The sequence below is a fragment of the Manacus candei genome, unplaced genomic scaffold (genome assembly GCF_025592945.1).
Source record: "Manacus candei isolate 608988 ecotype Guabito, Panama unplaced genomic scaffold, ASM2559294v1 h1tg000053l, whole genome shotgun sequence".
Taxonomy (NCBI): Eukaryota; Metazoa; Chordata; class Aves; order Passeriformes; family Pipridae; genus Manacus; species Manacus candei.
Window position 1 is genome coordinate 2350469 of NW_026138101.1, and position 27949 is coordinate 2378417.

General features: G+C 41.5%; 1 protein-coding gene and 1 long non-coding RNA gene across 4 annotated transcripts in view; one reads left to right on the forward strand and one right to left on the reverse strand.

Annotated features, from left to right (window-relative positions):
* LOC127477468 (uncharacterized) overlaps positions 1-27949 on the forward strand; it is a 77953-nt gene that overhangs the window by 12487 nt on the left and 37517 nt on the right. For both annotated transcript variants that reach the window (XR_007906963.1, XR_007906964.1), the window contains exon 2: positions 18366-18468. This is a non-coding gene — a long non-coding RNA (uncharacterized LOC127477468). The remainder of the gene's footprint in view (positions 1-18365; positions 18469-27949) is intronic.
* The window catches only part of CDYL2 (chromodomain Y like 2), a 57896-nt gene continuing 54006 nt past the window's right edge, over positions 24060-27949 (reverse strand). For both annotated transcript variants that reach the window (XM_051801762.1, XM_051801761.1), the window contains exon 7: positions 24060-27885. In XM_051801762.1, coding sequence (XP_051657722.1) covers positions 27727-27885 — 159 coding nt within the window. In that variant the 3' untranslated portion in view covers positions 24060-27726. The remainder of the gene's footprint in view (positions 27886-27949) is intronic.

Sequence of the window (27949 nt, forward strand, 5' to 3'; positions counted from 1 at the left end):
GTCCCTGTTGGGAGCTAAACCTGCCACAGGCTCAGGCTCTGCTCGGTGACTGGTTTGATTGATTTGGAATTGGTAGAACACAGCGCTGCTCTGCTCCGTGTCCTCCCCTTCAGTGTCTGGGTGACACTCCCAGCTGGGTGCAGAGTAAAAGCCACAACAGTTGGGGATTCTTCCGAGCTGAGGAAATGCTTGTTGACAAATTTCCTGGATTTCAGTTTTGAATCATGCTGTTGGATCAGGGCACAGCAGACTCGGGGGCTGGTGAAGTCATCCACATTTTCCTTTGTTACTTGTGGCCGGCTGAATGTTCACTTGTGTTCCTGCAGGACACAAGTTTATGAAGTTGATGTGTTGTTATCAAAGCCTTTTAGTGTGGCCATTATACACCTCTTTTTTTCCCTCCTCTTTAGCAGTCAGCCATCTGCAAGAGCTGTTTGTTGTATCCAAGTGATTGTGAGAGCGTTCAGTGAGCTCGTAAACAATGGCAGAGCTGGTTTCATTAGCAAAGGTCGTGCAGAATCAATGTCTGGGTCTGATTCCTTCCTTCTTAAACTTGTATCAGTGTAATTCACATTTAAGTGGTTAACTTCTGATTTACTTGAGCTCAAGTGAAAACAGATAGAGGTCCACACACTGACACTATTCATGTTGATGGGAAACCATTTATATTGCTGCCAGATTGTTGGTTTTTTTTTTATTACAGTGGCAGTGAATAAAAGCCAGAATAAATTATAAATTTCACTATCTATAATATGTGAGAAACTGAACCACCTTATACTAGCCCTAAACTAATTCACAACAGTCATTTGTCTTCATTGTTTTCTGCAGAAATTGGCTGAACTTTTTAATAGACATAGCTTTATGTGGGCACTGATTAAAAAATATTGTTGCCTTTCTTAGTGTTAAAACACTCTGCACTGATTATATAGCATTTGTCCCAGAGAGGAAAACAGTAGAAGGGCTCCCATGTCAAATTTTTATTCCTGTAGCTTCTCAAAGAATATTAAAAAATCCCACCAAAATCTCATTAATCTGAACCTTGGCTTCTTGATTTCCACATTCCTGTGGGGATTGTATCACAGACGAAGCAGGCATTCTCAGGGGGATTGTACCTCATTACTTGGGAGAGTTAATTGGTAGTGCAAACCCCACAGAAGCATCTACAGGGTACCTGAGCTGTCCACAATAACCTCATTTTCTAGCCTTGAAAAGAAAAAAAGGAGAGCGCTCTGTTCACTTAAATATTATGAATTTAAGGCGAGTCTACAGGACTGTTTTCCATGCAGCTTTTAGGTTGAATTTTGGGGGGAGGGTCACTGTGCTCAGCACTGAGGAGCACGTGCATGTGGATGTTCTGGGAGGGACTTTACCACCAAAACCAGCTGCAAACTTCCCTGTGTCATCAGATTCCTGTGAATTCATGTGAAAGACAGTGGGGCTGGAGAGCAGGGGCTCTGTATGGAAAATATACAAAGGATGTGAGTCAGAGGGGCTCGGACACAGCAGCATCTTCTGTCAGCTCCCACAAAAGGCTGCCTGATCTTGGAACAATGTACCTGATTCTCCACTGGCATTGGCTTTTCTGAAGTACAGTTTCCTTTTGCTTTGAATCTCCTTTTAATGCATGGCTTGGTTTTGTTACAGGAGCAAACAGAGGCCTTTTATTTCTGTACGTCTGTGGGGAAGGTCCCCTGGCCTGTTCAGCATTCCAGCTGAATGGATATTAAAAGTGGTGCTGACAATATCATGTCATCACCAGTTCTTTGGAGCGGGGCTCGTGCTCATCACAATGTTGAGTGTTTCTCTGCATTCTAGAAGGCATAAAATTAACCAGTGCAGGAAGGGGGCTGGATTCTGTGTGAAAATAAAAGCAAGATTGTATTAAAATAACACAACATTTGAAATGACAGCAGAGGCTTCTCAGCATTCACTGCTGTAGCTGTTGTTGCTTCTTTCCTTGCCTGGAAAGTCTGTATCATTCTTCAAGAGCTTTATGATTTTTCTTACTGCCAGTGGTTAGCATGTATCCATATCTAAAACTGTCCTGAAGATACCCTTTCTTCTTATAACTGTTCATTCAGGAGAGTAAATGCTGATTTAGGTGCTTCAGGCAGGTTTTGGGGCACAGGAGCTGCTGTTGTGGGGAGACAGTTTCAAGAAAGGGCAGAGAATAGCACTGAGATGTGGCTCCAGCAGCTCTTGTTCTGGCCCAGGGTAAAGGCCTTTGTTAATTTGTTGTTCAGCAGTTTGTACCTGTGCAAAGTACAGGTAGAATGGCACTAAATCAAAGAAGTTGCTTCCACAGTTGCTTCCCTGTCGTGGGATGAAGGGCCAAGAAGGTTGCTTCTTACCTCCATCTCTGCTCTGCATTGCCTGGTACACTGTCCCACATCCTGGTCACATCAGCAGCTCTGTAATTCCAGATCCACAGAACAACTGTTTCTGCTTTTACATCATTTCATCCACTTCAGAGGTTCTTGGGCCATAAACTGAAGCTCATTTTGCTGGCAGAGTCTGCTGCTCCCAGGAGCTTATCTCTGCCAGAGGTTTCTGTATTGCAGCAGCAGCTGTATGAACATTCCCCAAGAAATTCTATCTGGAGTGTGAATCCAGCTTTGCTGGAGGGTACAATCCTGATGGATATTGATGAGGAGGTGGAGATGGGTGCAGACTTCAGCTGAATTTGGCAAAGATGTTCTGTCTGTGGTTTCCAGTAGTTTGTGGGCAGGTGGCCATTTTCATCCCTGCAACCTATTTCTGTCAGATTAGAGAACTCTTCCACAGCTTCTTCTTGTAGCTTGTCAGGTTTGGTTGAAGCATTTGGGGCAGTGCTTACTGAGCCTGTCTGAGGAGATGGAGGCTCTGACAAAGAGTTGAAGGGTGCAAATCCCTCCTAGAGATTGGTGTGGTTACAGGGTTTGTGATGCCAGCCCTGTGTGAGCAGATGTAGCCTGTGTTGGTTCACACCTACAAAAAATGTAGCCCATAATCCTGGAGAAGCAGGGAAAGCATCTCAGAATGAAGAAAGAGGCACTCACACTGTTTTTTCTCCTTTTTACCATTTAGCCCAGGCTCTTTTTCTCTGCTGGTCTCTATAGTTGCCCGTTCTTTGGGACAGTAGTGCAAAATTTGAGGGGTTTAGAGTTAAAATATCAGATCAGGGCCAGCCAGGCAGCGAGAGGACAGGGAGGGATTTCTGGCAGCGGGAGAAGGGACCGATCTGTTCTGTAGGACAGCAGGACACGCTGCTGGCAGGGCCAGGACCGGGAATGCTGCTGCTCACTGGTGTCTATTCACAGCCAGTCTGAGTCAGATTGTCTTCCTTTGTTTTTCCTTGTTTCCTTCCCTACCCTGTGAGTGGATCCTGAGCACTGCACTTGCTCTGGTGCAAACAGCAGCAGCTTTGAAGAACTCGGGGTAGAGGAGGAAATGCGCACAGGACACGTCACACACCAGGAAACCGGGAGTGGGCAAAGCAAGGAAGAGTCAGCAGCAGAAAGTCAGAGAGTGCAGGGAAGAGTGGCATCTTCAGGAAGGCTTATTAGGAGTCCTTTTTGAGTCCAATACATTTTAGGGCTGAACCCAGTGAAGGGTTTACTAATCTTACAGCAAAGAAGCAGAAAAGGAGGAGATTCTAGACAGTGCTTTTTTTCTTGATCAAGCAAGCAGTGTTTGGATGAAGTAGACTTTTACTGTTTTGAAAATAAAGCAGTGCTCAAAGCCATATTTGGTTTAGCACTTTCCATTAGAGCATTGAAAGACCTCCCCCAGCTTCTGCTGTGAAGAGCCCACAATGAAGCAGCTGAGGCAAAGGGATAAGGAAGCACGTGAAACCCTGAGTGTTTATTGTCATTTTTCAAACACATGGAGCAACAGCAATAATTTGCAAGGCTGTGTACAGCAGGGATTTTTTGGGGAGTGAGTGTTGTTTAAAGGAGTTCCTTCCATCAGGACCAAAGAATATGTTGTTCCAGGGCACTATATTTGTGAAGTGCCTCAACTGCCAGGGATACAGGTTGTACCTACACCTTGCTGATTGTCAGGGAGCTCAAGCAGACTGACCCTCAGGGATCTGTTCTCCTCTTGTCCTCTGGATGTTATTGATCCTGCTACAATGCTACTTGTACATGTTCTTTCCAGGTTTTCCGTTGTTTGACTGGCTGAAAAATGCATTTCTGGCCTAATGTTAATGTTTTGGCACTTAAAACATTTTATTTGTTAGCCAACTTTCAAAGAGGAAGAGTGAAATAATGTTTCTGGAATGGTATACTGGGAGTTAAGACATGGAGTTAAGCAATTCTGGTTGTGAGTCACTGCAATATTTACCCAGAATGCATTAAAACATGTTAGTGATATTAAAAAAGACCATCACCACTTCATAAAACAGTTATTTATGCAGTGGCAGGAGAAAGTGAAGAGCTCAGAAAGTTTTGGTATGAGCTTGTTGCCATTGTGTTACAGAAATGCACTTGCCATAGCTAAGGTGTAATTAGCTTTTAGGTTAATATTACAAGGCTTTTGAATTACCTTTCCTAAAATACACAGCAGCTCTACCTTTTGTTTGGTTTTCTTTCCACAAATTAGACACTGCACATTAAGGAATGCACTTACATCCAGAACACACATGCACTGTTTTTTCTGTCTGTCTTTTCCTTTTAACCAAGCAAACACTGGAACACAGGCATAAAATTAAATGCAGGACAAATGTTGTAGTTATTATATGCATAAGCAATAAGTATAATTTTGAATATGACAGTATTATCTGTTGTACTCCAAAGCAGGGAAACTACATCTTTTCTACAGTGACAGAAGCAATAGTAAAAGTTAAAACATCATTTCTCAGGTTCTATAAACCAAACTGACTGATGTGCTGTCTACTGAAATACACATTGCTTCAAAATTGATGCTGCTGTTATTTTTTATATGTCTAAACTCCTGGTGATTTGTCTTCCTGAAAGACAGAAAAAAAGAGGTGGGGGGAAGAGATTCCTAGCATCTGCCCATAATGAAGGATTCTTTTTATTCTATATTTCAAATCTTTCTTGATCAAACTGATGCCATTCTCTGAGCTGCTTCTCCAGAAGGAAAAATAGTTTTTAGCCTGGAAGACAAGAATTAAACAGCTTGCCCTAGGGGGCCCTAAAACTAATACCAAGAGTGAACACTCTTCTAATTATTCATTCTGGTGTTTCAGGTTTGAAAAATGGAAAGTAAAACAATTTGAATAGTCTTTCTAAATGGTTGCATAGTAAAAGATTTTCTTGTCATGGGAAGAATAGGAGATCTTGATCTTAAAAGAGAGGAAGCCCCGAGATAGTTTAGAGCTGTCTTGCAGTACACTTAGCCTACTCTTTTCTGGCCCATTCTGTGTTTTATCTGTTGAAGAGGAAATATAATATTTCTCATCAGGTGGGATAAATTACCCTTCCTTCTCCCATTTGTGTACTAAAGATAAAGCTGTGGCTTCCTGGTTACTGTAACTCTGGAGACACCAGGATTGCAGCTGGAGAAGGCCTTCCTGCTTTCTCCCTTCCCCCATTTTCTCCCTTGTTCAATAAAAAAATCATTATTTGTCTGTTTAGCATCCTGTGATGCCTGAAGGGGTCAGTTAAGTGCTGTTTCTTGCATGAGGGAGAGGAGGAGTGGAGGGGGAAGGGCAGGGGATGCTCTCCTTGCACTGAATTCCTCTGACAGCATCCAGGGGCAGGGCTGTGCTGATCCACCACCCTTGTGAAAGGGTTTTGGTGCCAGTTCAAGTGAAGAGCTGGGAGCTGCTGTGAGGGGCAGGAACCTCTGCACTGGTGGTGATGAACATCTGGGGACAAACCTTTTCCACTCACAAATCTGTTCCCAAGGTGGGTGTTTGTCCACAGCCTCCCTTCCTCTCTGCAGTGCTGGACTAAGGATCCAGTGGATGAGGTGGCTGCCTGCAGAGCCCTTGGGTGTCCATTGGGTGTAGAAAGCTCTACATGTTCATTTCTTATTATTTCTTATCCTTTCCTGTTTGGCAGCTACAATATTTTAGTTTATTGGAATACAGAGCACAGGGAAGTTTTGCTGTGATACGTCTCAGAAAAATGCACTGGAACATCCTGTGAGTTAAAGGATTGGCAGAGATCTTTGGTTTGCAAGAAGATTTGGAGAATGTGCTGCTCTTTATTTTCTTTTTTTTCCCTTTAGTTAAATGACTTGTTTCTCCAGGAATTAATAGGCCCATCTACCTTGTCTTCCCATCTCTTGGTCAAGGATCTGTAATAAGATAAAGCAGAGGGGAGCAGGTGGCAGAAGTTGTTTTATGGTATTGCCACTCTGGTCACCTTGAGTCTTAAGAAGACATTGATTAAGAACCCATGACATTGTTTCAACAGAAAAGATGAAATTATAACATAAATGTGAGCTCTTATTTCTTTTCTTCAGCCCTGCCACCAGAGTTTTGGAGGAAGCCTGGCTATGAGTGAGTGCTGGGTCTCTCCACAGTGCTGAACCATCCCACCAGGAGCTCAGGGAAGCTCTGGAGCAGCTTGTCTGTTATAAATATTATTATGATGAAAGTAATAAGATAATTAATTAATCTGAACTCCTGTCATTGCAGGAGTTCAGTACACCCAACATAAAACATACTTAAGGCAGGTTAAAAAATTGACAGAAAGATTTTCTTAGATCTTTATCTTCACCATTCTCTTTGTTGTCATTTTTCCGTTCTTGGTTTTCTTTTTCAGAAAATACTGTTAAATGTCAACAGCACAGAGCTTGGAAATTAAAACTTGGATAAATTATTATCTAGCACAGCATACACTGATGTATTAAAAATTATGGGAGCAAATATCTTTTATTAAAGCAGAGTCTTTATGCAGATCATAGCAGCTGAAGTTGCTTATTTAGCCTTTCAGAGAGCTGGTTTATATTTTATGATGGGAGATTAGAAGCATTATTGAAATGTGATAAAAATCAGCTGCACATTCTCAAAATTAGTGGCACTATTTCATTTGGCTGCTTTGTTTGTCAGAGGGTTCAATACCTTCTGCAGTGTAGTGCACACTAGAGGACCTTCCAAATTAAAGCATCCTAGGTTTGATATTTGTTACGTGACCAAGGGAAAAAATATTTTAGTAGAATTATATAATGAGCAGGATTCTCCATGGATGTAAATTCTCCCAGCTCCATAGATTTTAGTAGATCCTGGTATAGAATGTGCAACTTGGGGATCTTGTTGGGAAGAATTTTCCTTACAATATTTGATGCCATGAGTGTTTATTTTTATCTTGCTTGCAAAAATGACTTGCAAATATCTACATTTAAAAAAAAAAAGCCAGATAAATGTTATTTGAGCAGTTTAGGAGGAAGAAGAGCCAATCCAAGCACTGCCTTTGAGCTTCATTCGGGCTGGGAGAATGACACAAGTCTGAGCTGACAGCAGGGGTTGGATTTAAACCTGAGAAACCTGGTTTGGGAAATTGTTGTGTTCTCAGCTTCCTGCTGGGTTCACTCACACCTATAAGAGGATATTGAGTGTTGATGTGCTTGATTGATAAGAGGAGAGAGTAGTGTTATTTTTGGCAGATGATACAGACTGGTAAAAATCTGGTATTGCTTCCTACAGGTCAGTAAGAAACAAGAAATTGAGTTAGTGATTTTTTTTATATTATGTTCTTTTGCTTTGGCTTTCCTTGTATAAAAATTTCATGACAAAGTACTGTGGTTACCCCCAAACCAGCCCAAGTCTTCTGTAAAGTCATTCTTATCTACCCCAGCTCTCACATTCTGAAATGAGACATAAAGAATTAAGGGAAATATGTAAACTGAGCTGACTTTGTGATCTTGTAAATGCTGCAAACAGCTCAGAGTCCTTGCAGTACATCTCTTTGAATATTGGTGCCTCCTGGTAGGTCTGATGAAGGGCAGCTGGGTGTAACAGGAGGCTTTGGGTTCATCCTAAATTCTGCTGAGAAGACCATGAGCTCGGGATCCAGGAAGCTTTAGGGCGCATCAGAAAGGGGAAGTAAAACTCTTGTGTTACCTGAGGACTGTGGAGGCTGAAAAAAATCAGTTAAATTTCATCTGTGGTTGCAGCTTTGCTGCAGCAATCCCTGCACATGGATGCACCCATCCACAGCTGGTTTTTAATGTAATAAGCAGTGCACATCCTTTTTCTGTTCCACATTGTGCTTCTTCCTCCTCCTTTCAGCAGCCCCGAAAACTGTTCTTGCAGATGCTGATAACACCCGTGTACAGAGACTGTGTGAGGAAGCCACAGCTTCCAGTCATAAACACATGGTTCTCCAGGAGTGTGTGTGTGTTTTCTGAAGTACTCATAGTCAGAGTTCAGAAGGAGCAAGTTATTTTTGGAGGTTTTAGTGTTGCTTCATGGATAATTTCTTCTCTGCAACAGCCAGCATTCATCTGCACTTCTTGCTCCTTGTGGAGCAGAGAGAGAGTTACAGGGAAATAAACTCTGATGAGAAAAGTGGTGTCATTGAGGAAGATCTGCTGTGTGAAACACTCTGCAGCCTAACTTGCCGTGCTCAGAAAATAAATGAATTTTAGGATGTGCATGCCTCCATCAAAAACCTGAAACTTTGATTGCTTGTTTCCAGTTTATTGTAGGTTTAAGTGTCAGCTGAGCCTAATGGTGAGAGGTGTCCCTTCTGGAAGTGTTCTATGCAAATTGCTGAAAGCACGTTGTGAGATTTGCTGGCAAGGGAGTCATTTCAAGAGTGAAATTTGTGTGTGAACTTCCTGCCATTAACATGCCCAGCAACTTGGTATTTTGTTCTTCTCTGATTTTTCAGGTGACCTACCCACAACATTCCCACTCAGCCACATAGACAAGAAGATTAATTCCTTCAGAGGCTTTCTTGTGTGTTTGTTCTGTAATTATCATTTTATTTCAGGGCAGTCTGTGAGATGTGAGGACTGTCCCCATTTTACAGGTAATAAACTGTACCAAAGGAAATGAATGAGAGTTTACACCAGTGCTGGTGGCCTAAATGGGGATACCTGGGACCCAAGGTAACTCCAGGAGCAGGGAACAGCTTCCAGTGCAGCTCCTCAGTATTCAGAGACATTGTAACCAAGGATCCCCACTCAGAAGGAGGAACAAATTTGCTTCAAAAGAAATTGTTTCAAATGAGCTCCTGACCTTCAGCAATAACATGGGAGGCTTTTCCTCTAAGCAAACCAAGCCCTGCCTGGATCTGTCCTGAGCAACAGGGAGTGTGGAAAAGAATATTGTGGAATGACATAATCTAGGGCCAGATGATACTACATAATGTATGGGATGTTTCTCCAAATACTACTTCTGCTGGCACCTTGCATAGCACCTCCCAAGTTCTCTTCTTTCCCTTCCCACTGAAAAGCCTTATCCTGTGAAATGTGTTTTAGTCCTTTTCCCTATTTCTGTGCTGTTCTCCTCCGTGCAGCCAGACTGGCAGGGATGTGTAAAGTCTGGCAAAGGCATCCTCAGCTGAAAGGAAAGCAGAGCTGCCCTGCCAGGCTGTTCCTTGGGGCTGCCAGGACAGGAGAGTTCCTGGAGCTCAGCTGGGGCCAGGAAATTCCCGAGCATGGGACAGTGCAGGAGGCTTTGTTGGGCTTCATCTGTAATGACTGGTTGCCTTAAAGTATAAAGCAAATAACCAGGCACAACATTATTCCTAAATGTGATCCCAGTGACTTGGTGTAACCCCTTAGTACTTTTTGGGATGAACCCTCCTTCCCAGACTGGCTTTCTGTGGGAGATCATACCTTGTACCTGGAACAAGATCATGGAACTGCTGCAACCAGGGTGCTCTTAGCTCAGGCTGTGGAAGACAAGTTGGATTTTTGTTTCAAGGTGTGAAAAATCCAGTTTTCCCTGCCCAGTCTGTGTGTTGCTGTGTGTAGTCTCATACATAAAATCTGCTGCCATGTCCACCCTGCATTTGTGTATAAAATAGGACAGTTTGGTTTAACCTTTGGCTGTATTTATATCCCTTTACTTTCTTCAGTGCATAAAAATAATGAGGCATCCTGGCATTTTAGTATTTAACAAGTTCTCTACCCATTCAGGGGTTTTACTGGAGGTTGTGACTGTAGAAAAAAAAATACAGTGTCTCTGTGGCTATTGTATTGCACTGATTGAAGAGCTGTATTGAAGTCTTATTCAATGACACAGAGGACAGAATTTTTTAAAATACAAATATTCTTTGGCTATTATTGCTGACAGAGGTAACAATAGAAAATAATGATATTTTAATGGAAGTCAGTATTTCAAATGTATTGAGTACGTGGTGGCACTAGTGACTTTCTGCAGTTGTCCATGGAGCATCCCAAAGGCATATTTAAGGTGCATTAAGCAATGACTGTTTAGTATTTATTTTAAAACACTTATGAAAAGTAGAGCCCAACAGGAGAGAAACTTGTCCATGCTCTGTGATTTCATTTGCAGGATGTTCAAGGGAGAGCCTGTAGTTTATGTTTCCCTTTTCTGGAACAAATTGACTTTATTTGTGCACTTGCTAAATATGCAAGTACAGCTGAGCAACTCTAGTCCTTATATTTTAATTTGTGGGCATTTTTACTTGTGTGTGTAAGTTGGGAGCTGCAAACTGGAACTCAGAGATTCATGTACCCAGTTTTGAGGACATAAATCTCCAGTTTGGGTGGTATGAACACCTAAACCTTTTAAAGGTGAACAGAGAGGAGAGGGATGATGTGAAGCTGTTGAAGTATGTTAGTGGAAGGGTAGAAATGTTGAAGGCTGTGAGTAGCTTTACTCTCTTTGCCCTGAGTGAATTCTGCACGTTGTAATAAAAGCCCAAGTGTCTGTTGGGGTGAATGAGTAATTCAATGAACTGTCACAGCTCTCTCCCACTCCCAGGGCAGTCAGCAGTGATCAGGACAGGACATGGGGATTCACAGCTGATCTTGCACACACACAGTTAAAAATGTTGGCTTTTTGCTTCAAAGGCATCCCAATGAACTCTCCCCCCGGGCTTCCAGGAGACCTCATAAAATGAATGTGCAGGCACAAAAGGGAAAAGGCTCAGTAAATAAAACACCACTTCAGTCTTGCAAAGGATTCTTGAGATGGTGTTTGGTTTCTGCAGTTGATATTTCCAGGTGTTTTCTTCTCAAGTGGGAACTTCCCTCCCAGGTTATACCAAAAAAACTCTTCAGTTCAAAAGTTAAAATAGCAGCAAGGGAGCAAAGCTTTGAGATCTAGAATGATCTGGGTGGAGTAAATAACCAACCTTCCCTGGGTGTGATGTGTTTTAAAGTGTGGCAATGAATGCTATAGTTAAATTTAGACTTGCACAGTCAGCCTGTTTTATAAACTAATTTATTTTCAGCAGATATTTTTCTCATCTTAGAAGAAGACTCTGTATGATTTTAGATTTTGAGAAAGACTACAAAATCTTTCTTTCCCTCTCTTCTGTCCGTGTTCCTTATCCACATTCAGGCCATATAATAATTTCTGAGTGCATTTAATATTCATCAGGGTTCCAAGCCAAACCACATTACTGATCTTTCTGGACATTTTGTTCCCCAAAACCTCCCCCCCTTTCACTGTTGTGCCCTTCCTCCTTGTCCCTGCTTTCATTGCTCTTTCCCCAGGGAGGCCTCTTTCTGTCCTGGATACATTTCTTCTAAACTGGGAACTGTTTTTACCCTTCTGGAAAAGAAGAACTGTAGAGAGCTTAGAAATTCCTGAGCTGTGTAAAAATGCCAGCCAAGGACCAGAGTGCCTCCAGTGATGGAACTGATGTCTCCTGACAAGGACAGGGAAATGGGGACTTGGTTCACCACTAATAAAATAAAATGTTTTAGGAAATCTCTGCTTCCCAGAATGTTTTCCCCATCTTCTTACTCTTAGAGGCACATCTAAGATTGTTGAGAAATGCTAAAGAGCAAAAAGAAACTTATTCTGTGTGATTCAACCTGAAAAATTGTATCCTATTTAAAATTCATAATCTCTGAAAGTAGAAATTGCATTTATTTAGTGTTCATGGAACCACCATTAGTAAGAAGGAAATGTGGAGGTTTTGTATATCTCAGATGGGCACATAGTTCATATGTTTAGGGTAACATTTTCAATGTGTGTGTATATACACTGAAAAAACCAAAAAATAAATGTATCCATTAGCAGTAACAATATTTCATGAAGAGAAGTTTGATTAATTTAATACTAATATTTTCTAATTTCCTGCTCTTCTGAGAATCACTTTTAAACAGGATATTGATTCTGTTTACAAAAAAGAGCCAGTTTATTAATATAAAATTGGAGTTGTGCCCAGATGGAAATTTGTGCTCCCTTGCAGCTCTGTGCCTTGTGTTGGAGCTAAATGCTGAGGTTCACCCACATCCACAGATAGGATCTGACTTTAGAGTAAAGGACTTTGGGGACTTCATTTTCCTTTTAATATTTCGTTCTTTATATCCTTGGTAGATTCCCTGGAGAGGATCAGCCTGGTCTCTGCTCAGGGTCTGCTCCAGTGCAGGTCAAATGGTTGGGATTTCAGCAGGAGGTCCAAGGCTCTAATCCTGACCTGTGGAAATGAGCCTGGATTGCACCTGTTCTCAGTCCATAGAGTTAAGCCCTTTCCAAGGAGAGATTTGTAGACACCACTCGTGCAATGTGTATAATTTATTTACAAATAGACTTGTTCAGTGACTAATTTCTTAGTCACTTTATTTTGCATTTGCTTAACTGTGGAGCAGGAAATTTGAGTTTCTCTCATGGATGGATGAATGGTTGGTCTGTGGGATGTTGTTTGTTTTTCAGAGGAACTTTAATATCTCAGAAAAAGATATTTAACACAAGTGTGGAGTGATGTGCATGTATAGAACAAAAATATATCTCCGTTCCCCTCTGATATCTGAGCTTTTTAGAAAGCTCGTGGTTTTATTGTCTCTCTCTTGACTTGAACAGTTGAGCACAGTTTTGGGGTTTAGTGTGATAATTTGGATAGAAGAGGAAACTGCTGGTGGAGTTGGGGGCTTCATGGATTCAGTCTGGTTTGGGAATTGCAGTGGAAAGTGCCTGACTGTCTTTGCAGGCTGAGACCAGAAGCAGTTCCCAGGTCACCCCACGTTTGGCTGGAGCAGAGGATTCAACCTGGATCTCCCCCAGCCAAACCCACCACCTTAACCTGCTCACTTGTTTCCTCTCTGTAAGTTGGCTGATTCATTGGAATTCATCTGAACTTCTTTGGAAGGACCAGCTGATTCACTGGGATGATTTGAATGTTCTGATTCATTCAGAAATGCGTTTGTGACCACGAGAAGAGCAAATTGGACCTGCTGTGATGTGTCTGAGCTCAGCTCTATTGGCTGGAGTTTCACTGGGGCAAAAAATAAATTTCCCATAAATATGATTAAACAATGCAATAGAGCATCTGATATTTTTCTGGTAAATAACTGGTCATGTAGCAAAACCTCTCAGTCTTCCACCCTCACAAATCATTTAAATTCCATCATTCCTTGGGGGTTTTAAAATTACTTTCAGTGTGTTTAAAAGGGGCTGTTGACTAGAGATGAGTAAGCAGCCCTTCTCTTGAGATAAAATAGGCTCTTTGGCTTGCAGCCCCTAATTCATTTGTCTTGCTGTCGGTCACAGTGGAAGTATCTTTATATTTTTTAAATCAAATGCTGTTCGTAAAAATGAACGTGAAAATCAATCATGTGATAGCCACAAACGGCTCCTGTGCCTACTGATGTCACTGTGCACTCTGAGAACACTCAATGCTCAGTATTTCTAAATTTCTGGGCTTATTTTAACAATTGTTGTTTACAGGCTTCAAAATACTATGTAAATTAATCAGTCCATTACCCTGTCCCTCGTGTTCAGGCTGGTTCCTACTTCCCTTCACATCACTAAAAGCTCTCTCACCAAAAGCCTTTCACTGACAACAAATCCATTGAGTAATTCCAAGTCTCAGTTTTGAGAGAAACATTTTATTTCTCCTAATTACCTTTATATATAAAAAAAAAAGCACTCAGCCATCCTCTTTTCTTGGAGTAAAACCCCATTTTCAACCTCTTCATTCCTTGTGCTTTACCCTGTTGGTTTCTAAGCCCTGTTTTCAGGGAGATGTTTCACAGTTCTCTTGGACTTGTAATGATTTGTATCAGCTGCCAACCTGTGCTCCTTCCTGCTTGTCTTTTGTCTCATTGTCTCTTGATCCCCAGCTTCAAAAGCCATTTTTACATCTCATACAAACTTACTGCATCTCTTTTTGCCTTGTATTGATCCTAAAGACCTCCCTCTGATGTGCTGATTGTAATAAATGACACTGTGCAAGGCCTGGGCAGAGACTGCTGAGCAAAGCTGGCACATCTCCCATCTCTGGGCTTGATCCTATTTCCATTCCAGTTGGTGAAAAACCTCTTATTGATTTTAGTACAGCAAGCCCAATATTAAATTTCCATGTATAGCAGCATTTCTGATGGGGAATTTTCCTCCTTCTTGGGCAGGAACTGTCTTTGTCTGTGTTACCACAGCGTCTTGGCAACAGAGACAAATCTGGGTTTAGGATCTTATCTCTGTTGTAATAGAACCATAGGATCATTTAGGCTGGAAAAGACCTTTAAGACCATGGAGTCCAACCTTAACACGTGATCTAACAGTGCCAAGTCCCTTAGCACCAACACCCAAGACTGGGAAAGAAAAAGGGAAAAGGATTTGGGGTTACTGGTCACTTTGCTGCCACACTGGAACGGGTGAATTTTCCAACTCTCTGCTCAGTTTTAGGAGTTCTTCAGTGGGAGAAGTTTTCCTTTTTGCTTGGCTGTATTTTACACAAACAAGCAGCATGTCTGACCTCTGACTGTGGCTATAAATATCCCAAACCTCTGTCAGATTATAGTGACAATGCAGTATCACAGTGCTCCTACTGTTTTGGTTTTGTTTTAATTACATGACTTAGTGTTATTTACTAATCAGTCTGGGAAGGTTCCTTGAATTTAACTGACACTGCTCTAAGCTGACAGCATGTAACATCCTGCTCTGTAGCTAAGCACTGGCTATATAATACCACATGAAATAAAGGAAGACATCATTCTCCTAAAAATTTAACAGAGAATTCTGCAGAAAATGAACTTCTGGATTCTAGGGGCCTGTCTGGCAACAAATATAGCAAATCAAATAACACCAATATTTGATATATTAATATCAAATGATGGCCTGAATCTGTGCTCTAATTCTGCACGTTGTTAATTCAGATCTTGTATTGTCTGGCATTGCAATGCCTGAACCTTAAGGTTTGTGTGACCCACAGCGAGTGGATCCACCTTGTGGATCATCACATCTGGAGACCAAACCTCTGTGCACGTTGGACAGGAGGAATCCTGGAGGGAGTGTGGTGCCTGAGTACAAAGGGGTTTGAGCCAAAGCAAGGGCAGAATGGAGCAGCAGCAGATGCCATAATCTTTATTTCTTGGCTGGTGCTGCTCAGTCTCCTTGATGACTCAGTTACATGGGGAAATCAGCTTTCTGAATGCAAAGGAAAAAGAGTGCCTTTTGTGCCAAGGGAAGGTTCTTTCTTGGTAATGTGCTCACAAAGTAGAACATTAACCCACTGCATATCTAACTCCCATAATATAAATGTCATCTTCCTTAGTGCTCAAAGCACAGGTTTTCCACAGTGAAAATTGTGAGGTCTTGCAGAGTAGAAATGAGGATATTTTAGAGCATTAATTGACTTACAGGGTGAGAACCTCACTCCAAGCCTGTGGGTTTGGATTTTTGTTCTTGGTTGGTTATAAATCTTTTTATATCAGTTGAAGATGACCTATTTTTCTAGTTGTAAGACTGGAATCTCTAAAATAATGTCCCATTCTTGTCAAATGAACAGGACCTTTCTCCTGTTTTAAAAAGATAGTTATTTTCATGTGTGTAACCTGTGGTCAGCTGCTTTAATTTGAAACCCAAGCCTGTGGTTTAGTGTTTTTGTAGATCATCTGCAAGTCATACGTAGGCAAAAATAATCCAAGTCCCTGCAAATCCTACCTCTGTTTTTTGCAAGGTGATAGGAAGGTTTGTTTTCAATAAAGAATGGTTTTAAACCCGTGGACATGTTAAGAGTGTGACTGAAAGCTGCATTACTGAGCATGGGCTAAATGGGCACTGTGGAGTCAGGCAGTGCTCCCAAACCCAGGGAATTTGGTATTTTAAAGGGGCCTTCTGGCACAATTCCAGGTGAACAAAGGCTTGGCCAGGACACAGAAAAGGTTGCCAGGGAAGGCACAAAAGGCAGGTTCTCAAAGCAGCTTTGTAAATTTGGCACCTGATTCCCATTGATGCAAAGGTCGAAAAAATCCCACGAGGAGATGCCTGGTTTTCTTCGCCGTGGAAGGAGCCCCGGTGCTGCCACAACACCATTCCACAGGTCACCTGAAAAACAAGTGGAATTGTGCCCTCAGGAAATGGGTTTAGTGGGGCAGAGATGCACCGTGTTAGTTTGCAAATCATCAAGTGGTTTAAGTTGGAAGGGCCTGCCAGGCTTTAGCTTAACATACAGTAAAATTAAAATTTTCAGGATTATGATGTGTATTTATAAACTATTTGTCATCATAGTAATCACAGGAATGTTACTCTGATTTGATTTAAAAACAAACAGGACCATGTTTGCAGCAGCCTGTTGTTAATTAGTCTAAAAGACACTAATGGCTATTATTGAGGAATAGAAAGATTTGTAAAGAATATAAAGATTCTGCAAGCAACTTTGGGACTTACTAGACTGTCAACTACTTGCTACTTTATACCACAGGTGAAGAGCTACTGTCATCAGTAAAAGGAGCCTTTAGAAAATCAAAATTTCTCTGTACTTGGTGGTGCTGGTTTTTATTTTCTAGAGATAATAATATAAATTATATCTAAGATACAAACACTTCTCTCCCCAGTACTTTTATTTAATTTCTGCTATGATGGCAGTTTTGTGCATTTCAACTTCATCTTTATTTTTTCTGCTGAGCCTTTATCTCCACTGACACATTTCTCAGTTTTAAATATTTGCATCTTCCTTTGGTTGAAAGTTTTCCTGGCTGTGCCAAGTCCCTTTTGCCTCCTGCACTTTTTCTGCTGACCCAGAACAGAGAATTGCACCTCTCTCCCCACACCTCTCTGCAGCAGAGCATTTTGGTACCTTTTGCCCCAAGTTTCCTTCAGAACTGAATGCCTCCCCCTCCGGGGTGTCCTGCTGGGCCAGGTTCCTGCTGTGGCCCCGTGGGGAGTTCAGGGAGGATTGTGCTTCCTCACAGCCTCTTCCTTGTTTTCCTGGTGGGTTTTCGTGAGGACCGTGCAGAAGAGCTCCTGGCCCTGCTGCTGCTCTGTGTTTATTTGTTCCTGTGTGTGTTAAGAATATTTTCTTTTAATTTCTGTAGCTTCTGTTAGAGAAACTTAAGAGTTTGCTTTTAAATAAAGGTCCTCCTCTGTGGCTGAGAGCAGAAGTTTCCCAGCTTGCCTGTGCCCTGGCCACTGTACAGTGGACATTGGAATCCTTTCTGTTTTCAAATGGATTTGGGCAGGGCATGAAAACTGAACACAGTCTATTGCAGAATGGTTTTGGCACTCTTTTTGAGTAATTACATATCATTATAGTCTTATTTAAATGCAACCTGCCTAAACATTTTATTAGTACTTTACTACTTAATTAACAACTATTGCTGAAAACAGTCCCCATACTGAGCCTTATTCCACTTAAGCATCCATGCTGATGAAATACAACTCCCCTTCTAAAGGAATAGATGACATTCTGTGGAATGTTTTTTCTTGGTTGGTTCTTGAAAGTGAGCCACTTATTTAGTGCTGAGTATCTGAAATTATTTAAAACAGTCTCTGCTAATGCTTTCTGCATAAAAATTGAACAGACTATATAAATAAAATTCTCCACAATAACTCACATTCTTAGGTGAAGAGCCTTCATACAACAAACCACCAAGCTGTAAAGTGTTCAGATTTTTCTGCTACTTAACCAGCAATTGTATTAGTCTTGTGGTGCCACTGCATGTGTCATTTTGTTTGGTCTCTTACTCTCCTGATGGGTTCAGTAGGTTCAAAGCATGTAAACTGGAATGACCTGTGGATCTCACATTTCCCAGGGATGTCCACACAGAAAACCAAAGAGGTGTTTGGGTTTGGGAGCACGAGAATGGACAAAGAAATGTCTATTTGTAACTAGAATTTATTAGTTTATTTTTTAAAGCCAGTTTTTGATGGAGGAGTGCTGGGTAAATAAAACAGTGCTCTGGAGAGTTCTGCAGGGTTTCTGGGAATTAGTGCTGTGATAAGGATGGAAGATCATTTAGAACTTTCTGCAGACAGGAAAGATGTGTTGTGATTTTCCTCCATAAGCTGCAAGCTGACAGTCTTCCCATTCCTCTTTCTTTAGGAGTCTCAGATGGAGGGATTGAGCAGAATACATGGGGAATTTGCTTTCAGAACTGAAGCTCAGCAGGACTTGGTTCTCCCCATGAGTGACAGAATCCTTCACAGTGAGTGACATGAGTTTCCCATCTCGTTATTCTTTGGTCAGACAGTGTTTCCAGTCCATAAATCATGGTGGAGGGAAGGTGGTGTTTGAAGAGATAATCTCCTTTTTGCTGCTGTGTTCCTCGGTGGGACGTTGCCATCTTTCAATGTCCTATATTTTTGTCAGCCCTTTGAGCTCAAAGTCAGCTCAAATGTGTCTCCTTTGGTTCACCTGTGTGTGTCCAACGTGCAGCCCCTGCCCCAGCTGCCAACAGCTGGGAGAAAGGCAGGGCTGAAGGCTGGGGGAAAGTCCTTCCAACCACTCCAGCAGGCCTTGCTTGGCAGGGCTTGTCTCTTAATGCCACAGGTGAGGGTTTTGTCTAAACTTCAGGCTCAGGCTTTGTGAGGGTTTTTAGATGGGAGAAAGAACTTTCCAAGATGTGTGCAGGGAACTTTTCTGTGAGCATTCCCACCCTGGACATGTTAGATGTGTGTACAAACCAATCCTGCTCTGTGCCATTTCACAGCCCAGGTTTAACCAGGGCAGGACAGTCCAGCTTTAAATGGATGGTCCCGGCTGTTGGGTCGAGTTCCTGGAGAAGGTGGCTCAGGCCATGGAGCTCAGTGGGGCAAGAATTGTGAAAAAACTCTTCCTTTGTGTGGGTGTTCCTAGGCTGAGCTGCCTGTCCTCAGCCTTCCACTGGAAATGGGATCTGCTCCCTAATGGGGGTGAGCTGGAAATTTGCAGCTCATCTGTGATGACCCTCAACTAACACTCTGAAGGTAACAGCTAGAGTCTTTTTCCTCCTGCTCCTTTCCCCTCCTCCACAGATGTCCAATGTGGTTATTTACACCTGTGAAGAGTAAGAAGGTAGGTATAAAATGCTGTCATTCTGGTTTGGCAGTGTTTAACAACCTTGTAAATGAGTGTTCAAACCTTCAGGTGGAAGAGTGGGCCCTCTTTCAAATATTCCTTTAATTTTTTTTTTTTTAATCCTCAATCTTTTTATGGTTTTTTTTTGCCTCCCTGAATAGAGTATCTAGAGTGAGCATGCAAAGTGATGCTTCAGTGGGGAGTTTCTTAAGAGGGATTAATTTAAAAATGATTTAGGAAATCTCGTGATTTCATCAAACGCTCCACAAAGAACACTGTGAAGCACAGAACCATGCACAGATACTCCTTTGGGAATAGGACACATGAGTTGAACTGTATTTTCATTAGGAAAATGTACTCCTTTTTATATCCATGTGAGTATTTAGTATTATTGATTCTAATGCTCTCATGAAACCCTTCAGCACTCAGCCTTCCCGGGATTATCACTGGGATTTTTGTCAGAGTAGGGATCATAGGACTGCACAGATATGTGTTCATGAACCTCTTTCTCATCAGTTTGCTGTTTTCTTTAGCATTTGTCTTAATTTAAAACCTGAGAGCTCCTGTAAAGTTGGAAGAAAATTGCAATGGTTGCCTTCATTAATGGAGGAAAAAACTTCCAGTAATTTTTTTGCATTTTATGGCCTGTTTTTGTTCTGCTGGTAAGAAAAGTGTTCTCTGAGTGAGGGTTAAATGCATTCTTGACACTTGATTCCCTCCCCTGCCTGCTGACTCACCATTTCGTTGGCTCACAGCCATGGTGCAGTTGTGGAGTGTGTTCACCAAGTGCTTGAATCACAAATGGAGAGCTGGTGGATTTTCTCAGACTTGAAACGGTTGGGAAAAGTTTGAGCCTTTCAAATCAGCTCTAGAGCAGCCTACTCAGTTTAATTGTTCAGTATGTTTTTAGACAAAATGCATTTATTTAAAAACCCTCATTTAGAGAGGGACAGTGTCTTGGTGTCCTGACTAGTCACAGACATGTATGGAAGATGAATCCTACCAAGTCTAATGTGCTTTGGGATATTCCTTTCCAACTGGCATCACATTAGCATCCAGGGAAATAAGTCTGTTTCTTCCTGTTCCATGTAATTACCTGAAGAATAAAACATCCTGTTTTTCTGGTCTGGTGAAGGCAGGCCCAGCCTGGGAATGGGAATGGGGATGGGGATGGGGATGGGGATGGGGATGGGGATGGGGATGGGGTGGGTGTTCCAGCACCATGTCCAGTGCTGTTCTCAGATGGTCATGGGCATGAGGAACTCGTAGATTGCTTTATAGTTCATAAATGACATGGCTTTGGAGAGAATTCCAGGAGCAGCCCCGTGCAAAGGAGTGATGGAAGGTCATTATGGCAGGAAAAAAGATATTATTAAGGCTTGCTTTTAGAAATAAAAGGAGGATCAGAGTCAAGCAGTTGCCAGCTCCACACTCCAACCAGTGGGATGCTGCTGCCAACCAGCAAAGTCACACTTTGCCCTTTGCCCTTGGTCCAGGAGGGCATCCCTTGGCAGTGCAGCTGGCAGGAGTTTGGAGTTGTTGCTCATTATGAGCCTAATGGACAAAAACTGGACTTGAAGAGGATTGTTTGCCAGAGTCTGAGCCCCTGACAACTGACTTGCTGCAGCTGCATACAAACTAAACAAGTGAGAGGCTAAGATAATGCAGGTCTTGAATAATTATCTATGGGAAGAGCTTTTTGTGAATTCCTTTATCCTTTTAGGGAACCTCTTGTAGGAACTGAATGCCCCAGAGCCTGGTGGGCAGCGTGTGGCAGACCCAGCTGGAAGGGCAGCAGTGGGGAATGGCTGATCTTTTTTGAGTCATAGAAATTGTACCACTTACAGGCACATCAAAAACCTTTCTGGATTACTGACATTCATACAAAATTTCAGACACTGCTGTTAAATTTCGAACTAAGGATATGGAATCCTTCCTCCAATGCTAATTATATCTGTCTTATCAGAGCCACATTATCTCTTCAAGAGATGGCTACAAATATTCCCTGTACTATTACTGTGAGGGACTTTGTTGTGGTACCTGTCAGTCACTGGGGCTGATCTAGAAGCAGGTGAAGTCAGGAGGAGGATTTCCATTGGTGCTGGTGGCTTTTGACTTAGATCCATTGGATTTAAGTGACACCAGTGTCTGGAAGTGCTAAAGGAAAGGTGATGCAGTTTTAACTTATAAACTGTTTCCTTTTCTCAAAATGAAAAGTTCTTCTTTGTCCCACAGAACTTTTGACAGTCCCAGATGAAAATCATTGTGTGAGGCCACATGGACTTAATAATTGGAATTTAACAGTTTTTAACAGTTCTGTTTTTTATTATACATTTATAATGAGCAAATTTTGTAAAGCCAAGGAAAGAGTATAAATGAAAGCAAAATGGTGCTAGAACAATTCAAGTGGTTTGAATTCTAGAGGGGGCTGTTAGTCTGGCTTTCTTTGGAATCTGAAAATCTCCATGCTATGACTGGAGATCGGTTTTGGGGTTAAATCAGGCAGCAGAGATGCATTATATTTGATTAAATTCTGAGGGGGTTTCATGAGAAACAAGGCACCAAGAAGAGGTGAATTCCTGCTGTTTCATCCAGAATCTCACCCTGACTTTTTCCTTCACAACCAAACTGTCCCCAGTCCAACTTCTGACTCTTGATTTGCTTTGAACTCCCCCAGCCTGTGAAATGGTGTCCTCCTGGTTCTCTCACATGCTTTCATCTGCTGTGCATTTCTCTCAGAACCTCTCCTTGTTCTTCCCATATTCAGTATTGTTTTTGTTATTCCAACAGGTTTCAATGGCATGTCTTAGTTTAAGTGGAGCTTTGACCTGTTTGAGTTCTTTTTATATCTTAAGTGGGATTAATACCTGCAATTTATACATGCCATTCCTAGACAGGCCTTTTGTTTGTTTAAATTTGTAGGCCTTTATATGTTCTTAATTGGTTCCTCTTCCATGTAATATGTTTGTGTATTAATTTACTGCAACAAGGACTGGCATTACAAAACCCTTGACTCCCCCAAAATATTTGGACGGAGTTTTTAATTTTAAAGAATTTTTGCTTTCTTTTAAGAATGAGTTATTTCAAATGAAACTCACATGTTGGCAATCTGTGTTAAGACCCAAAGTTCTCACTGCAAGGGTTAGGAAAGGTGCCACACCCTGTTCATCATGTGCACATTGCTCACAGTCCAGTGGAAGCCACGATAAGTTAATTCCTGACAAGAGTCACCGTAATAAATAATTGGATTTGTTGATATGAAGCAAGACTAAATTGCTCAATCCTCTGCTCTAAGTAGCTGACCATGGTTTTTACTAACAGTGTCTCTCAGTTTAAAGCCAACCAACATAATTCCTAGACCATAACTGTTGTCCCTTGAATCAAGTGTGGGTCATTTTCTCAGACCTCGTTGTGCAGGTGGTTTGGCAAACATTGGCTCCCTGTCCAAATATCCTTCCTTTTCTGCCCCAGGCAGAAACCATTGACAGTTACCCTTCTAATCATGGGAGATATGTGGTTGGAAACAGCGTTCCCAGATGCTACAGCCAAAGGATCCCCTGGGACACACGAGGCCCATGGCAGGAATCCCATCTGTGTCCCTGCACAGGGGCCAGAGGGTGATCCACCTTCACCCTGCTTCTTGGCCTCCCTTGGCAAATATCTCTTCAATAGCAAATTCCCTCCCATGGAGCCAAAATCCTGCCCTCAGCAGCTGGTTGTGGGCAGATGTGCTTTAGGTGATGTGCACATGTCCAGCAGTGGAAGTGAGAATGGGGAAGGTGTCCTAGAAGTGCATTTATAAGGCACTTCTGGCTGGTCTTCTTGGATATGATCAAAGCTTTCTTGGATTTGGATCAAGAAATGATAAATGAGATGGACCATGATTGACTTCAGACAGTTCTTACTGCAGTGTCTTTTAGGGGTTTTGTCCTTTGGAAAAATAATTGTCTTTTAAAAAGCCCACTGTTCCTGCTCTCTTGGAAAAGGCACAGCCCATGAACAGCATTATCATCTAGAATGGCCACCACTCACCACATCCATTCTGATTATGTAAAACTGAAAATCACTGCATTGAAATGAAGTTTCAATGTTTTTATTCAAAGCAGCTTCTCACAATGTATAAATACTGCATATTAACACACATGAAAAATACAACTTCTAAGGCACCCAGAAATGTGTCCATACACTAGTTACAGGACCATCAACAAATAAATTGTGTACAATTTGATCTAGACAGTCAATATTTGATATATCAGAAGATACAAGTCCCTCAGTACTGTACCAGTTTCAGAAAATATTTACAACACTGTGATATAGGGGTGCCTGTACCCTTATAATATTATAATATGTACTCATTGTTACAAATATTAGAAACTGTTTTAGTCTGTTCCATGGCATTCTGACAAAATAACTTAAGGGCCTAATTTGCAAAGTTCTACAATTAATTATTTGTGCAAGTTCTGAAAATAAATTTACATTGACATAACTCGTGGAATTTTTGGTTCTTTGCTTCATCTCAGAGGTTTGGTAATAAGCCTTACCAATAGACATGCCACCCTAGCTGAACATCACTCCTTTCCCAACCGGTCCGTGGATACACCTTTCCCCCTTACACCTGACATGGATGAGGATGCAGTGTTTGTAGCAGAAAGAGACTCTTTGATTTTTCAGTACAAATGTCAAACCAGTTCACCGGCGAAGGAACTAATGCCTCGTCAGAATAATGCAGTTCTTTGGTCCTTTGTTTTTTTTTTTATGGAAGGCATAAACATTTTGATTCGCTAAAAATCGAAATCCCGTGTGTGAGGAAGCAAGCTCTAAGTGAATGACTTTCAGTGTAGTATTTAAAATAGCAGTAAAGAGATTTAATATGGCTTAAAACATACGGTTAATTGGGCAGACACAGAGAACACGTCGAGGATACCGAGTACCCAAATGTACTATGATAAGATTGTCTATAAGTCTCTTATGTAAACTTCTTTAGTGTCTCCTAAAGAGCGCTGGCTTTAGCCAGATTTGACTTTTATAGACCCAGCCACACAAAGCCTGAGATTAAACTACCATGGTTGGGAGCACAAATGCACAGTTTATATATAACAAAGCCCATGCTGACAATCTGCCTCTGTTGTTCAAGAGAAACAACCCGTATTATCCTTTTCAACAAGAAAAACTTAAGGCCCTGTAACTCTGATTTGCTAACTTTCTTACAGCAATTATTTGGGGAAGTCCTTAGTGCTACATAAGCAATTATGCAGCTTTAAAGATTTCTTGTACCTAGTGGTAAGGCTTATTCACAAATGCAATACATTTATAAATTATATTTAAAACTGTAAAGGCTGGCAAAATAATAAAAAAATACCCAAAAAACCAAAATAAAACAAACCCCAACCAAAATTGTCTGTTCATCCCTAACATTAAAAGAGCATTTCATTCTAATTAAAAACTATTGGCACAAAACCATTATATTATAGATTAAAAGAACAGTTCATAGTAGTGAAAAAGATTGCCTAAAACGCATACCCTAACCTACCACAGAAATATAAAAGTTTATATTCTGAAAATATATACTGTATTAAAGTTTGTAAGCTTATTTATTTAAACAGAAATGTACTGAAAAAGTAAACTAAGCAACACTTATCTACAGCAAAAATATACATGCAGGACAACACAAAATAAATTGCTTACCTTTAATATCTACAAATGCAAAACTGTAGATTTTTAAAGATTGTACAAAACAATTTACACAAGAATAAAATAACATACTTAAACAACAAATTGCATTTTTCATCTTAAATACTGTGAATATTAGTAAAGGTACCCAGACTAATATGTACAGTACATCTAGATATCTGAATACCTAGTAAGGACAGAAACACAAGAGAAAATTCCAATTCTGATATTTAAATACTGGAAAAGAAGTTTTTGACATTGTTATTACTCTTTTTTTGAAGGGAAAATAGATTCCATGAAAACTAGATTGTAACTGTATAGATATGAATAATTAAAAATGTTAACTATGGTTAGCGCTTGCTTTAATGGAAAAATAATTATAGAAAATGTATTTCAACCATTCCTTCGTCATAAAAAATGCTAAGATACAGATATCTGAAAATTCAGATGAAATGGTGCAGTTTCAAAGGTGGAACAACGTAAGATTCTCCTCTGTTCCCAAATCTCACTCGGCCCTCGTTCCTTCCCACTGCTGAGCAATCCTGCTGGATTTATCCACCAAACCTAAGCACAGGATTGAAATCAAGCTCCTCCTGTCCTACTGACACGTGACGGGAGTTATGGCTCTCTGGATGGGAAGAAGGGAACGGAAGGGAATGGAGGAACTGTGGTACTTTCCATTGCTTTGTGTTCTGGAGTCCCGAGCCGGAGGCCTGATTGTGCAAACCCGGGGCTGGGAGTGGTTTTCACTGGGGTGATCCCTCTCTTTTCCAGGTGACTCCCACGGGCACCTGCCGTGGGGGCCCGCGGCCTGGATCCAAACTGGCAGGGCACGGCCAAAAGCCAGCGTTGGCATCAAACAAGGGGTGCATCTCTCACTTCAAACAGTCACTGAAAGAGTTCTCTTTCAGCCATTTAAAAATAAGCTGCTTGTTTTGATAAGCTTCTATTTAAAAACATTTAAAAGCAGGCTAATTAGAAACCAGATTCTGTCTTTTTCGTGAAGAATTTCCGTGAGAACCTCTGCCCTTAGGGTAAAATTCAGTGGTACAATTAGGCCATAGAAACAGCACTTCTAATTATTTGTGGCAAAAGAAATGTTACATTAATGTGTTGAAGGCTCCTATTTACTGTAATCACCTGTTCATTACCTTTACAAAGGCTTTGTTGAAACTCTTCATGGAAATAACTAAAAGAGAGAAAGCTGAGCAGCCTCATTTGCAGAGGTTTAAACCATAAAAAGTCACCGAGCTCAAGGATGGGGGAGCAAGTGCACAAATTACAAAGCAAACAAATGTGCAAAGCTTCTGCTTCAAGAGGTTTTAATTTGGGCGTAGTAAAATGGCAGGTGAAGTCTCAGAGCAGGCTCGTGTCCTTTCCACAGGAACTGCCTCCCTGGCGGGAAAGAACGGAGAGAGATCCAGTGTTCAGAAGTCAGTCAGTGTCACTGAACAGTACTGGGATCACATTCTGAAAGAGCAGATGGGATTTTCCTCGTTTCCCGGGGACTGCTTTTATGGAGAGCCCTAAGTTGTGCCAGGTGGGGGGGTGGCCAGATGTGGAGAGCTGGGGGAAGCGAAACCAAAGCTCTCCCTCCGCTCGGGTCAATGCCTAGCACCTTGTATAAACTGCTGGCCCACACCCAAAGGCCTCCAGAGCAGAAATTATCTCACACCTGAGGAATCAGGCAGCTAGACTAAGGCTCATAAGGATTTGCTTTTAGACTTCAGACCAAAAGGGATGTTGAAACCTGAAAAACAGTACGATGCCATGGACCGGCACCACTCACCCTGTTACTGCCACCGGATAACAGGAACAGTAAACTTAAATAAAGCATCTTGTTGGTGAGCCCTTCAGTGCTCCTCAAGAAGGCAGAAAGTGAAGAGAGACTTAAGGGGGACTCACTGCTTCAGAATCCACTTTTTTTCTCTTAACCCTGGCAAATGAATCTGTTTCATACATTTTTTTTTGTACAACTTTACACATAGAGGAGCACGCACGTGGCTGTTTCGTTTACTGCCCACAGCATTCTGTGGGGTTTCTATATATTCTTTATTTTTCTACTCAGTTTGCTGCTAAAAATGTGTTTGCATTCTCATGTGATGCCATTAATTCAGTCAAGGGAAGTATGAAAATAAGATCTGTGATCAATAAACAGCTGAATATGAACACAAAATAAATAAGTTAAATAAATTCATCAAAGAAAAAAAAAACCCTAGTAGTTTTTGTAAACTAACTTTACATATTATACATATAAATTATCAGATTTTTTTCCATTACACTGTTAGAACTTTTCAAAAAAATAATTAACATATTTCTAAAATATGGTGTTTGGGTCTACAGGAGATCGTGGTGACCCAAGATTTTAGCCTGAGCCCTCTGTGTCAGCCCAGGTGCGTGGCAACAGCAAGAATAAGTTAAGAAGGACAGACAAAATAAACCCTTCCAGGTGGGTGAACCTTACTGGGTTCCAGTGGTGCTTCTGAGCACATGGAATGTATAGTTGTGTCTGGATGAGCAATGGGAAAGATGCAGCCTCTGCAGAGATTATGTGCACTGAACACCTCCCTGGTTACACAAAATCAAACCAGCTACGGCAGCTGTAGCTCACAAGGGAACCCACACCAGCACAGGGACTGGGATACACTGTCACAAATTCCTCAGGGAAGCATCGCCTCTGCCTCTCAAACACGTCAGGGTGGACTCTGTTCACAACTCTTTGAGTTAGGCCAAGACATCACACTTCATAAATTTTGTCCTGCAAGTAGCTGAATAATGAATCCAGTCCTTTGGAAGAACTCCACAGCTGTTTTAACATCTGACACTCTTTCTCGTTCACATCTTCAAGTCCGGATTTCAGGAAGCTCCGCACGAGGCATTTGGACTCTTCCAACACCTAAAGCCAAAACACGACTCAGTGTTTTATTTTGAATCTGAAAAATTTTTATGGATAATGGCCT